This window comes from Diceros bicornis, chromosome 8, assembly GCF_020826845.1.
Source record: "Diceros bicornis minor isolate mBicDic1 chromosome 8, mDicBic1.mat.cur, whole genome shotgun sequence".
Classification (NCBI taxonomy): domain Eukaryota; kingdom Metazoa; phylum Chordata; class Mammalia; order Perissodactyla; family Rhinocerotidae; genus Diceros; species Diceros bicornis.
This window is the reverse complement of record NC_080747.1, coordinates 6,012,937-6,027,708: the sequence shown is the minus strand read 5'-3', so window position 1 is coordinate 6,027,708 and position 14,772 is coordinate 6,012,937. Positions and strand designations below refer to the sequence as shown.

Genomic DNA, 14,772 nt, shown 5'->3' with positions numbered 1-14,772 from the left:
CATTGCTGCCACACAATAGGTGCTCAGACAGTGTTTGCAGGGGAGCCCAGTCTTCCTACCCCCCTAGGAGGCTAGCTTATTTTTTCTACCTAGTAATGTTTTACCTGTTAACTATTTAGCCATGCCTCGCCGATGCCCATAATCAAGCTAATAATTGCCAAGCGTTAAGTTAAAGATCTGCCTGTTCCGGTGACTGGCTTACCAAAACGCGCCTGCCTTCTGCAGACTGAGCTCGTCAAGGAATGTGGGCAGGACTGATTTCGACTTCGACGGGGTGGGTTGAGCTATAACTCCGACGTCCTTGAATGCACGGAAAGCCCAGGCGTTTGTGGCTCGTGCCACCCCTTACATGAATTCTGTTTTCATAAATAGCTCATGTCAGCTAAAAACAAACAGAAGATTCCAGAAGGCTCTGAGGCGTGCTACTCCACAGCCTCGGACCTCTCCATCATGCCCTTCTGCTTTGGAGGAGGGAGGGGATGTCTCCTCTATGGATGCGTTTTGTGCATTCACTGAAGGAACACCTCTATGTCAGGGAGTGAAATGGCTTTTCTTTTCCTACAGTTATGCTTTAACTAATTTTCTGAATAATTGCATTGCTTCAGCTGAAGAAGTTTTACGTTGTAAATTTGTGCTATAACCAATTTTCTGAATAATTGTTTTGCTATGGTTGTGGAGATTATCAGAATTTGGAAGACATATGAACTTAAGAAGAAGAGCTGTAAAAAACTAAAAATGGTGGGTCCTGTTCAGGTAGCAGAAGCCTGTTCAGTCCTGTTCACTGATTCCGTTTGCCAAGTGCTTCTAGGTCCTTCATCCCGGGACATACGCGTGACCGTCACTGGGCCTGCCCTTGAGGGGACTGCAGTCTGCAGTCGGTGGGATGGAAAAGCCATTGCGTCCAGAGGTTCCTCACACAGCTGGAGTAATGCTGGCAGCTGGGATTGTGTTTTTAATGCACATGCCCAGGCTCCTTGTCCCCACGTTCTGCTTCCAAACATCTCAGGTGGCCCATAGCCATCCACATCCTTTCTCCTTATAATTACGTTTTTCACATTATGTGCAATTTTGTTTTTGTGTCTCCCCTTTTGAAAATGAACCTCTGAAATGCAGTGACCATGCTTTCCTCTCCTTTTTCACCCCTTTCATTCTGTTCTTTCTTTTCACTTCTGTTTGTAAGAAGTTTCAAGACGTGCAGTGCCCTTTGTGCTTTAGCGTCTTTCCCTGAGCAGGTGTGCCTCCACCTGGACATCAGCCAGGGCCGGCTTCACGGGTGCGCGACCTGTGCAGTCACAGGCCCTGTGCTCAGTCAGGCTCTGGCCCTCGTTTCTGGACTCTGCTGTCTTGAAATTCTTCATCATTTTTGAGTAGGATTCCCCCACCCTCATCTTCATTTAGCGCTGGGTCCGCAAATTATAGAACCAGTTCTGAAGTCAGCCTTCTTAATCTTCCTGCCACTCATTGCTTTTGTACCAACACAGCTTCAAGCAGAGAGTGGGACTGGATGCTGGGGGCTGGGGGCAGGCCATGCTCTGCTCCCCCGGGTCAAAGGAAAGCCAGGAAGGGTTTTAAGCCAGGCAGTGATGGAAACTGCGTGTTTAGAAGATCATTTGATTGCCACGTGGAGAATGGATTGGAAGGTGTGGGCCTCTGAGCCTTGGTTTGCCTCTCCGTAAAATGGGATGATCATAGCACCAGCCTCCCAACGCTGACTGTCTTGTGATAATTAAATGAGCAAGTGTGCATCAAGTGCCTGCACACAGTAGGCCCTCAGTACACGGATGGGGAGCCAGCTGGGAGGCCGTTGCAGCCTTCAGGGTAACGGTGAGGGTGGCTTGGCCCAGGGCTGTGGATTTGAGAGACATTTAGGAGGTTAAGTTGGTGAGATTTATGGTTGATTGGACATGGCGGGTTGGGGTGTGGGGGTAACAGCACCCCAGGATCTGACTTGTGGCCCTGGGGCCTGGTGAAGCCAAGCCCAGGGGCCGGCTCTCCTGAACTCCCACTTCCTTGAATTTCCTGGCTCCCACACTTGTCCTTTTGGTATCACGTTGAAGGAGACAGGATGGTGTCAGCTAAAGAGGAGGGACTCTGGAGCCAGGGAATCCGAATTCAGATCCCAGTTCTGGCATTTATTAGCTGTGTGACCTCGGGCACACGGCTTAACCTCTCTGTCATCTTCCCTGTCTGGGACGTGGAGACAGCAACCTCTGTGGCAGGGTCCTTGGAAGCTTCAGGAGGTAGCACGTGTTGGGGGTCTTGCCCCACTCTTGTCATCTAAGTCTGTTTTTGTGAGTCATAACGTATAGATAGAAATGACAAGACCCGGGGCCCTCACCCTCGCTGCCCTGCTCAGAAGGGCATCACGTGGGTGAACCCCTCTCTGGAGACCTGTGTGGGCCACGGTCCGGTGCTGTTTCAACATCCCACATTATGAGGAAGTGATCATTCCTTCTGTGTTCCCCGCCATAGGGTGTCTTATTCCAAGGTGAAATCAGCAATTGGAAACCAATCATTTGGTTTCTTCAAGATTTGGTTGAAAAGCATTGAAACAGATGTAGATGCAGTTTGCACCTGTCACCTGTTCAGGACTGTTGAGTGGACGTTGCTCCTGGTCTGGAGTCTCCTGACTTGTCTGCCTGCTCGCCTTCATCCACCTGCTGGTGTTTCCAAGGCATTTATTCAGCGCTGACTTCACCAAGTGAAGACATACAGAGAGGATGTGGGGGTGTAGAGGAGGCATGAATAAGTCCATCCAGCTACAGTCAGGGAAGGCTTCCCAGGGGAGGCACTTCCTGAGCAGGGTTTGACAGCAGCTCCTTATACCACTACTTACAGCCGCCCACTGCTTAGCTTCTCTACGCCATCCTGGGGCAGATATGCACCTGTTACTGTCTGGGAAGACTGAGGCTGAGAGGTTACAGACTTGCCCAACCACTTCTTTTTGTTTAAGGATCTAATCCAAAGTATTGTGTGAATATTGTCACATGTAAGTGTTTATACCCCGATGATTCTAAAATTATTCTGTGTTTTCTTTTTCCACTAAAAGGTGTTCACAATAAAAATTATAGAAAAAGAAAACAGAATAATTTTAGAGTCGTCAGGGGTATAAACACTTACATGTGGCAATATTCATGCAAGACTTTGGACTAGATCCTTATTTCTTCCAAAGCTGAAGACTTAGAATTAAATGAAGAATGTGCTGTTCTCTTTTGATAACAACTATCTGTCCATCCATCCACCCACGTACATTCATCCATCCCCCATCCAGCCATCTATCCATCCATCTTCCGACTTATCCATCTATCTGTCTATTCATCTGTCCATCCATCCATCCATCCATCCATCCATCCATCCTTCCATCTGTCCATCTATCTATCTGTCCATTCACCAACCATCTACCCATTCATCCATCCATTCATCCATTGCTCTAGCAAGTGAGCACTTACTTGGATCTAAATGTGCCTATTATGGTCCCTCCCTGAGGCCACTGTTACAAATGGGTTGCGGCATTTTGGAAACTCTTGGTGGTTTATCCTTCGTTTTATGGAACATGCCATTTGTTTTCTTTCCTTCCCAGGAATGTAGGCCGTCTTTCAACAGCAATATCACAGCATTTGCACTGAAGGCAAAAGTCGTCTATCCCATCAATCAGAAGTTCCGGGTGAGAGTTCTGAGCTCCCTCTTAGAAACGCAATTATTCCGTAATGTACCTGAGGTTAGGGTAGGAATGGGGGATTAAATGTGAGACTTTTGGTCCTGTTTGAGAGTTTTATGGCAAGTCATTGTAATAGGGATACTTTTGAGCCTTTGTAACTGAGCAGAACTTTAGGGTTAATCCGTTTTATGACAGCTTTGCCAGGGATGGGGTATGTTCCTGGTCTAGCAAGGTAAGGAATTATCGTGGTCCGTTGTGTCCCTAGGGACACCAGGTGACGGCACAGTAGGGCAGCATCCGCCATGCTCTTTTGACACGAATACAAATGTTGATACTGACCCAGTAACTAACACTCATCCTCATTCGCAGACCCCAGGGCTAATGCCAGCAGCTGACACTGAACACTTACTATGGGGCTGGCGTCGTGCTAAGCATTTGTCATGCATTAGGCATTTCAGCCTGGCAGTATTCTTCTAAGATAAATAATACAGTTGTGCATTGCTTAACAATGAGAATAGGTTCAGAGAAATCTGGCATTAAGCCATTTCGTCATTGTGTGAACGTCAGAGTGGACTTACACAAACCCAGATGGTATAGCAGACTGCATACCTGGGCTATATGGTGCTAATCTATGGGACTCCCATCGTCTGTGCAGTCCGTCGTTGACCGAAGTGTCATTATGTGGTGTATGACTGTATTGTTATCTCCACTTTACACACGAGGAAACTGAGGCCCAGAGAGGCTAAGGACCTACCCGAGGTCACCCTGCAGGAAGGGGCAGGGCCAGAGTCAACCCCCACACCTGGCTAGAGGCCTCACACCTGAAGCCAGGTGTTCACACCTGTGGCCAGGAGTATCACAGAGAGCGGCATATTCCGTGTACTTCAGGGAGCCCTCGGCCTATGAGCCACTCTGTGAAGGAAAGAGTTTCCTGGTCAAGTAAGTTCAGGGGCATGCTCCTGCTCTCCTGGCAGTAGAGAGGACGGACCCTGGAGTCACACAGACTCAGTCCTAACCCCCGTCTCAGCCGTGTACTGTTGGCCACTTCCTGAGTTCCCAGAGCCTCAGTTTCCTCATCTATGAGACGGGGGTAATGGCCCTCCTGCCTCACCATGTTGTTTTGAGGATTCGAGAGGATAACAGACATGAGGGCTTAGAACACTGTGTGACATCTAAGACCTCAGTACACGTTCAGTTTTTTAGACTATTATTTGCTTTTGAAGACAGCCAGAGCATGTTGAAGGAGATATGGAGAATTCCTGCACCAAAGAAATTATTCCACCTTTCTTTTTTTTTTTTTGGTGAGGAAGATCAGCCCTGAGCTAACATCTGATGCCAATCCTCCTCTTTTTTTTGCTGAGCAAGACTGGCCCTGGGCTAACATCCGTGCCCATCTTCCTCTACTTTATATGGGACGCTACCACAGCATGGCTTCACAAGTGGTGCGTCGGTCCATGCCCGGGAGCCGAACCTGCGAACCCCGGGCTGCTGAAGTGGAGCACGTGCACTTAACTGCTGAGCCACTGGGCTGGCCCCGTATTCCACCTTTTTAACACAGACTTTCCCAAATTAATTTTTCTGCGGAACCCTTATGGTGCATGGTAACTGGTTATAGTTCATGGAGCTATTCCCTGGAACACACATTGGGAACCACTTCCTTCACTTAGCTATCCGGTGGTGGATGAAGGGACAGAACTCCCAGGCCAGGGGCATTTGTTCATTTTAACACCCATTGCTGGGCAGGCTCTGTGGGGGGCACTGGGATTATCCGGTGGTCTGGACAGCATCTTCCTCGCCCTGGAGGCCCTCACAGTCTGGGTGGAGATTGCAGGACAGTGTGTGGTGACAGGCAAGACAGAAATGACCAGGGGCCTGTGGGAGCAGCATGGGCTGGGCCTGGGTACAAGGGCAGGAAGACTCTGGGGTCTATGTCTGGAGGGAGGGATGCTCGGCCCAGCAGACGATGAGTCGGGGATGTTTCAGGCAAGGGGACCAGCATCTGGAAAGGCCCAGAAGAATGAATGACCAGGAGGGTTTGGAGTCGGCAGCCTGCTCAGTACCCCTGGGGCCCGCACACCTGGGAGCAGCAGAAGCCGAGGCTGGACAGAGGTGGCTGCTGACATCTGCTGAGCCCTCGGCTGTGCCAGCCGCGGGGCTGTGACCTCGTGTGGTTGTGGCAGTGCGTGGGGCTGGAGTTCCTGGATAAGGAACTTTGAGTCTATCCCAGGGCAGTGAGGAGCCACCTTGAAGGCCTGGGGGCAGGAGGGTGACGCCCACATAGGTGGAGAAGAGCTAAGTGGTCAGCAGGTTGGTGGACAGAGCAGGCCCGGGGGTCTAGACAGCAGTGAGGGAGACAGGGCAGGGCAGGTGGGCCTGCTGTGGAGGAGGTCAGAGCCGGCAGCCGAGTGCGGGGTACAGGTGGTCCATCGGGGAACAGACCCAGGCTAATAGCTAAGGGGTGAGAGCCTGGTGCAGAGGGCCTTGCCTCCTGGGGATAAGTGAAGGGACTAGAGCTCACTTGACACGGGTCCCTGGGGTGCAGGTGTCACCGTGACCCTGGGACAGGAGCTCCACCATGTCACTCACTCCCCTCCCCACTCTGCCAGGCCGGCCTTCCGGGAGCTGCCGTCCTGTATCGCTGGTGGGATTGCTGAAACAACTCGTGGCAGGTCACGGGGACTGAGTGTGTTTTCTCTCCTGCCGCCCCAGCCTCTGGCCGACGGTTCCTCCAACCCGTCTCTGCACGAAAACTTGAAGCAGGCTGTTCTGCCGAACCAGCCGGTGGAGGCTTCGCCTTCCAGCAGCCTGGGGAGCCTGAGCCAGGCCGAGAAGGACGACTGCAGCTCCTCGTCCAGCATCCACTCGGCCACCAGCGACGACAGGTTCCTCAGCCGCACCTTCCTCCGGGCAAACAGCTTCCCCGAGGCGCTGACCTGTGAGAGGTAAGGAGGGGCCGGATGGAGGCTGCAGACCAATGGGCCATATCATTGTCAGAGGAGGAAACAGAGGCCCAGAGAGGTTAAGTGACCCAGCCACGGACACACAGGGACCCAGTGTCACAGCTGGAGCCCCGTATCCCTCTGTCACTTACTGTGTGGTTAGGGCCAGCGTGGGGTGATGGAGGCAGGCCTGAGCCCTGGGGAGAGACCTCAGGGGGCCTCGTTTAATCAGGGACGTGCCCCGTGCATTGCACAGCAGCACCTAGCACTGATTGAGTGCCTTCTGTGTACGGAGCAGAGTGCTAAGCACATCGCAGGGATTAATTATCACATGAGCACAAGGATCAGGTCTGTCTTCTTCGTACTGTGTCCCTACTGCCCAGTGGGAGCCTGGGACAGGCTCAGTGATGAATAGATATTAATCAGGCGGAGAATTAATTCCTCCTAACAACCCTCTGAGGTAAGTGCTATTATTACTCCTGTTTATGAAGAATAAAGCGAGACACAGAGAGGCTGATGACTTGCCCAGTGTCACACAGCATGTGAGTGATGGAGCTGGGTTTGACCCCACCACCGTATCTCCAGAGCCCACTCTCTAAATCACCCAACTACCCAGCCCAGAGCAGGGCTCAGCACATGGTAGGTGCTCAAGGAACTCAGTCTGCGGGTTCGAGCGTCTGTCCTCAGGCCTCTGTCTGCTCTGAAGGTCGCTGGGTCCGAGGGGCCCTGGGTGAGGTGAGCCAGGCACGGCCCCGGCTCAGGGCTGTGGAAAGAGTGGCCCCGACCCCAGAGCTTGGTGTTGACCCTGAAGGTGGCCCAGGGAAGGAGGGACGTCGTCGGACAGGAGCTTGCTTAGCTCCGCCCACCTGGCTGGGAGGAGCTGTGTGAGCTTCTGGACTTAGCAGACTCGGAACAGTGCGGGTGGGAGTGTAGTCGTTTAAAACGCATTTGCCTTTGTGGGAGAAAAGGTCATGGGCCTTTGTGTACACCCCACCACCTATCTGCCCTGTGACCGTGTTACCCTTGATGTCTGAATCAGTTTCCTCATCTGTAAAATGGGCACGAGAATGTCTCCGTGATGGCCCTGAGGAAAGGTGACATGTGACGCTACACGTGAAAATGCCCAGGGAGGACGTGTTATTTTCTCTCACTTATGTTTTTCTTTGATGTCCCAATGACTGTTCCCTTCTGATCAGATGCGAGTTTCACATAGCTCCTTTGATTCCTTCCTATAAATCTTTGGTGGTCATTAGGGATCTCTGCAGGCTGCAGAATTTAAAATCTGGGGCCAGGATGCACCCTGGCTTGTCCTGAGCAGGGACGTGCCAATGCTCGGTGACCTCTCCCCACTTGAAGTCCTCTCAAAGCCTCTTCTGTTTCTCTCGACTTGCAGTGTGGACCTTGACTTGTGTATCTACAGCCTCCACCTGAGAGATCTGCTGCGTGTGGACGCGTTGCTGAGGCAGGAGGAGCACGTGGTAGGTGGGGAGGCGTGCCCTCTCCCTTTGCTGGGGCAGGGACGGGGAGACAAGGCTGTCTGTGCGCTGAGTCCCGGAGACCCTCGGGAAATGGGTCTCGGTGACAGCGGAGGGGAGAGCAGCATTGGGCGTCTGACCACAGAATGGAAAAGCGGTTCGTGGCTGCGGATGGGGCACAGGCTTTGCTGTAACCAGAGCTGAGGGGTTGAGCAGAAAGAGGAGACCTATGGTCGGGGCACACCTCCTGATGGAGACAGAGGTCGAAGATGTCTAGAAGAGCAGTGTTTTTAAAGGAATGATGATATGAGAATAATACAGTCATGCCTCGCTTAACGACGAGGATACTTCTGAGAAATGCGTCGTTAGGCAATTTCATTGTTGTGCGAATTTCATAGAGTGTGACCTACACAAACCCAAATGGTAGAGCCTACTACACACCTGGGCTATATGGTACTAAACTTATGGGACCACCATCGTGTATGCAGTCTGTCATTGACGAACCGTCGTTAGGCGGCGCTAACTTAATTGAGTGCTTACTATGTCCTAGGCCTGGGGTGTTATACAGGTGGTTCCCTTTAAACCTCACCACAACCTGGAGAGGTGGGTGCCATTATTATCTCCATTTTACAGATGAGGAAACTGAGGCACAGAGAGGAGGACTCACCCAAAGTCATAAGGCTCTAAGTTGGAGCCAAGATGGGACGTGTAGTGCCTTTTTATAGGCACGCATTCTCTGAGTGAATGGAGGAGAACTCAGAGCCTTCCTGACATCAGGAAGACAAGACTGGTCTCCGCCAGATGCACATAGTCTCTGAGTGAATCCCACCACTGGACGGGAGCTGCGGGAAGTCAGAGAGATGAGGCCCCTGTAGCTACGGAGCCCCCCAGGGGTTAGCCGGGTGTCAAGGGCAGGGGGTTAGAGAGAGGAGTTGTTTCTCCCTGAGGCATGTTCTCTGAATTATTGAAGGAGGCCTGAGACCTGCAGAGAGGAGGGAGAGAGAGGCCTGCTGGAAAGAGAAAGGGAGATGGGTAGATGGAGAGAGTGACAGAGGTAAAAGCAGGGACACAGACAGACATGCCCACAAGGTGCTTCATTATGAACTGGAGAAATAAAAGAATATCACGGGGGATGCGGCAAAAAGAAAAGTGGGCCCCGTGTGAGCAGGATGGGCCTCCTCGCCAGGGGCCAGTATTTGCAGCCATAAATCATACTAGGGTTCCAGAAATAGAGCCTGTTCCCGCAGCCTCACCACATCCCACCCCGGCAGAGGCCCGTGGACACGAGGCACCGGCCCACCTGCAGCAGCAGGCTGCTGTCATTCGGCCACACCTGGTCCACCTGCGCAGGTGGCCCTGGCGATTTTCCCAAAGGCTCTGTGCTCCCTGGAGGGTCGATTATTTCTGTGCTCAGAGCCCCACCCAGCTGATGGGTGACGTGGTCCTGGCTGACCTCGCCCCCGGGATACCCAGTGAATGCCCACAGGGAAGCAGCCTGCTCTCTGGAGAGAGTATCCACGTCACTCGTCTGCCCACTTCTCTGTGGGCAGCCTTCCCCCGTGCCAGGCGCAGTGCCAGGATGGCCCCTGCCTCTGTGGAGCCCACTGTCCAGGGGGAGATGGCGGTAAACAGGCAGCACAAATGCCCAGTGGCACACAGTATGACAGAGCAAACGAGAGAGTACTGTGAGAGTGTGCAAGAGGGGATCTGGGTGAGTGTGGGGACGGTGCCTTCCCTGCAGGGAGACACGGAGCTGGAACCTGGGGAAGTTCCGGAAACACCAGATGAGGAGTCAGAGACTTGGGTTCTAGTCTATCCTCTGACACTCATGAGCTGTGCAACCTTGGGTAAGTCCCTTCCCCTCTCTGGGCCACTTTAGGAAAGGTGTAAAGATAATGTCCTTCCAGCTCTTACCCCATGGACTTACTAGGAAGTCAAGTTGTCCCCCTTTGAAGGGTCTCTGTGGGCACCTCTCCAGGCTGTGTGGGGGCTATATGACCAGCACCATCACAGCACCTTTCATTAAGCACTTATACTCTGCTAGGCTAAGTGCTTCAAATCTCTGATCTCGAGCCCTCACTGCTGTTTCACTTATGAGGAACCTGAGGCTCAGAAAGATCGAGTCAGTTGCCCAAGACCACATGGCTGGTGAATGGCAGAGTCAGAACCCCAATGAGGTCTGTCTCTGCACAAGGTCTGTGTGTCCCCAGGGCCCAGCACAGTGCTCTGCATGTAGTAGGCGCTCAACAGAAATGTGTCCAGCTGACACTGACACCGCCCTGGGAGAGCTGCTCAACGGGTAAGGCCCTTCATTCACCGTGGGGCGTATCTTCGTCGTGTGCAGGACCTGTAGAAACGTGGCGAGTGGGAGGGGGCCGTGTTACACGAAGACCTCAAGTTTCGTTTCCTGGTAGAGATCCGTCATCACAGGTCAGAGTTCAGACCAGATGAGACCGTCATGCAGCCCAGAAGCTTGGAGCTCCCTGGGGGCACTTGAGGAGGAAGAAACTGTTGCTGGGCTTATCTGGGAGGTGGAGAAAAGCTGCACTTGTAACCTTTGAAAGCAGAATGGCGGAGATGAGAACGGGTTAGGGGATGTGCGTGTGGGGGGTGGCTAATAAAGGGGAGCACTAGAACTAGGGCATCCCTCTTGGTGCTGGAACATTCTCTGTCTCAATTGTGGCAGTGGTAACGTGACTATATAGATGGGGTAAAATTGTGTAGAACCACACACACACACACACAAATGAGTGCGTGTAAGCATGGGTGAACCGAGTTAGGTCTGTAGTTAAGTCCAGTGGAACAACGCCCATGTCCGGGTTGATACTGTACTTCAGTGATGTAGATGTCACCCCCGGGGTGAACCCACCGGACTCGACTGTTTCTGCACCTTTCTCTACGTCTATAATTATTCCAAAATAAAAAGTTTTTAAAATTGAAAGGAATGGGACAAGACCCATAAATATTACTGATTCAGTTTGGAGTCAAAAAGAAAACAGATTTGAGACTAACATCTTGAGAAAAGAATGTTCCCTCACATGGCCTCAGACGTCAATGGGTAGAAAGCCAGGACAACATCTGTCTTCTTAGAGCTCATCAGCACTGGCGAGCAGAATGAAGGTTGGTGGAAAGAGTCTTGGGTTTGTCCCTCTGGGCTGTCCCTCCTGACATGAGGCCAGTTGTCCAGATTGCTCAGCCGAGAGTTCCTTATCTATAAAATGGGAAGAATGTACCAACCTTCTGTGTGCTGTGAAGATCAAGTGAGATAATACACATTAGCCTGGCACAGAAGAGTGTTTAACAAACCCTAAATCAAGGATCAAAATCTGTGGCCCTTAGAGGCCGGCCTGGTGGTGTAGTGGTTAAGTTGGAGTGCTCTGCTTCAGCGGCCTGGGTTTTGCAGGTTCAGATCTCGGGCGCAGACCTACGCACCACTTATCAAGCCATGCTGTGGCGGGCGTCCCACATATAAAGTAGAGGAATATGGGCACGGATGTTAGCCCAGGGCCAATCTTCCTCACAAAAACAAACAAACAAAAAACTGTGGCCTTTGGGCCAATGCGGCCACGCCTGTTCTTCTGCATGTCACCCGTGGCTGCCTTCATGCTGTAACCGCAGAATTCAGTAGTTGCAAAAGCGATAGTATGGTCTGCAAACTCAAAAATATTTACTAGGTGCCTCTTTACAGAAAAATATTTGCTAACCCCTGCGTTAAAAAATGCCTTACCACCCAGATATGCCTAACTGACCTTTCACACGGGGGCAAGAGCAATGCAGTGGAGGAATGATGAACGTTTCAATAAATGGTTCTAGAGCAATTGGACACCCACAAACAAACAAAAATGAACCTCAAGCTAAACCTCACGCCTCGTATAAAAATTAGCTCAAAATGGATCACGTGCTTAAATGGGAAATATAAAATTATAAATCTTTTAGGAAAAAACACAGGAGCAAATCTTTGGGTTCTAGACCCAGGCAAAGAGTTCTTGGAATTAGCACCAAAAGTGTGACCCATAAAAGGGAAAACTAATAAATTGAACCTCATCAAAATTAAAAACTTCTGCTCTATAAAAGACCCTATTAAGAGGACGAAAAGAAAGAGAGAAGATATTTGCAAATTACATGTCAACAGAGGACTTCTACCTAGAATATGTAAAGAACTCTCAAACCTCAATAGAAATAAGTAAACAATCAAATTAGAAAATGGGCAAAAGACATAACAGATATTTCACCAAAAAGGATATACAGTTGGCAAGTGACCACACACACACAGTGCACATAAAAAGATGTTCACCATCGTTAAGCCATTAGAGAAATGCAAATTAAACCCACAAAGAAATATGACTACACATCTATCAGATGACTAAAATGAAAAACAGTGACAACCCCAGATGCTGGTGAGGATGTGAAGAAACTGGATCACTCAGACATTGCTGGTGGGAATGTAAACGCCACACTGAAAAACAGTTTCTCCTAAAACTAAACATGCAGTTACCAGAAGACCCAGCAATTGCACTCTTGTGCATTTATCTCAGAGAAACAGATGCTCACACAAAGATCTGTACATGAATGATCGAAGCAGCTTTATTCATAACAGCCCCAAACTGGAAATATTCAGATGTCCTACAACAGGTGATTGGTTAAACAAACTGTGGAGACAGCACCCTTGGACTTTCCTGGGTGTCCCCGCCTGTGGGAGGATCCTTCTTGGTTTAGGGGACGTCTCCGTCCATCGAGACAGGAGGCTGGAGTGGATGACTTCACACATCCCGGTTCCGTGCAACTGTCCCTCTGATTCTTTCCACAAAGGAGCAGCCCTCTTTGCCTTTTATATTTTCTTGACTTATATGGAAATGGGGACACGCGGGGGCTGGCACAGAGTAGGCCTCTAATGAATGTTTGTTGAATAAATGAATGCAGAAGAAACGATGCATTTTTCTTTAGAAACTTCTGAAAATGCAATCTGTTATAGGCCGTTGTGAGGATTTATAATCTGAGTTCCTTTTCTATAGCAAAACGTAGGTGTGTGTGTGTGGAGAGAGAGCGAGAAAAGGGTTATGATGATGAGGAGGAGGGGGATGGAGGGAGATACCATTGTTTAAACCTTTGTCTTCCTTATATTTCCTTTTCTGGCAATAGATGTTTATTCAGATTTTAAAAATGTGCCTCCTTGACCTTCTTCCTAAAAAGAAGTCTGATGATGAGTTATACCAGAAGATTCTTTCAAAACAAGAAAATGTAAGTCTTCAACCTATAGTTCAAGGTAACAAAAATGGTTTATTACAATATATAAAACATAATATGAAACTTTCATAATATAAAACTGTTTTTGCTTTCATGTATAAAAATAGTTTATTACAGTATACACTTTTTAACAATATAATTATGTATAAAAGTATGTTTACATTTATATGGTGACTGACAATGTACAACAAAAATTTCACAATAAAGAAAAAAATAAAATAAATAAAAATTTAAAATAAAAAAGTATGTATACGAATATAAAAATGGTAATGCGTATTATTAAAATTTGGAAAAATATTGGGAGCAGAAAAAAGAGAAAAATGTTGGTCATATCCACTGTTCAAAGAGAACCTACTGTTAATGTTATTTTCTGCCCAAGTTTGGGGTATTTGTAAATATGTAATGTGTTTATTGGCTATAACTGTTATGCTAGTTTACATTCTTCTCTCCTCAGTCTTTATACAAAGTTTATATTGTTTTTTGTGCAGCAAACGAGTCAGGGCTTGGAGTCAGACTGGTGGAGGTTGATATCCTGGTTCTAGCTGTCACGAATTCTCGGAATCCCTTCCTTTGTGCAATGGGATAATTCCTGTCTCACGGGTTTACAGAAAGGATAAGAGAAATGTGTATGAAGCACCTAGCAAAGTAACAGTTAGACCCTGAATGCATGATAGCTGCCATCATCCTCATTACCACCACAACAGTCATCTTCATCTTCATCATCATCATCAATATCATTGCCATCATTATTATTTTATTACCGCCACCATCACCACCTCTACTACTGTCATCATCATCTTCATCGTCATCACTGTTGCCATTATCACCATTATCTTTATCATTGTCGTCATCATTCTTATTGCCATCACCACCGTTATCATTATCTTCATCATCATCCTCATCTTCCTCATTACCACCACCATCACCATCGTCTTCTTCCTTACCACCACCACCACCATCATCTTGCACCATCATTGTCATTGTTGTCATCATTCTCGGTACTACCCTCACCACTATCATCTTCATCCTAGACATCATCATCATCCTTATTCCCACCACTATGACATTGGGGGATTGGGAGGGCATGTTTCTTCTCTACTCTCCGGATTCCACGGGGGAGGATTAATCACTGCATCCCAGGGAGAAGGCGGTACGTCATCATCTTCATCATTATCATGGTCATCATCCTCAGTACTACCACTACCATGGTCATCATCATCAGCCAATGCACACGGTGCTTTTCACACATTATTTTACTTAATCTTCACCACAGCCCTGTGAGTAGCCACTATTATTTTTGTTTACAGCTGAGGAAACTGAGGCTCACTGAGTTTAAATGACTCTCCAATGATAAAAATAATGATAATGGTGGTGGTACTCATAGTATACTAGTAACAGTGCAGCAATATCATATGGAAAGAATACGAGCTTTGCAGTCTGCAGACCTGGGATCAAA

At 49.1% G+C, this 14,772-nt stretch overlaps 1 protein-coding gene across 4 annotated transcripts in view; it reads left to right on the top strand.

The window, feature by feature from the left end:
• Window positions 1-14,772, top strand: part of EVC (EvC ciliary complex subunit 1) — a 76,959-nt gene that overhangs the window by 8,698 nt on the left and 53,489 nt on the right. For 3 of the 4 annotated variants that reach the window (XM_058546707.1, XM_058546705.1, XM_058546709.1), the window contains exons 3-6: window positions 3,581-3,664; window positions 6,368-6,600; window positions 7,991-8,075; window positions 13,212-13,310. In XM_058546707.1, the coding sequence (XP_058402690.1) occupies window positions 3,581-3,664; window positions 6,368-6,600; window positions 7,991-8,075; window positions 13,212-13,310 (501 nt within the window). The remainder of the gene's footprint in view (window positions 1-3,580; window positions 3,665-6,367; window positions 6,601-7,990; window positions 8,076-13,211; window positions 13,311-14,772) is intronic. The other variant, XM_058546708.1, reaches the window with a different exon arrangement.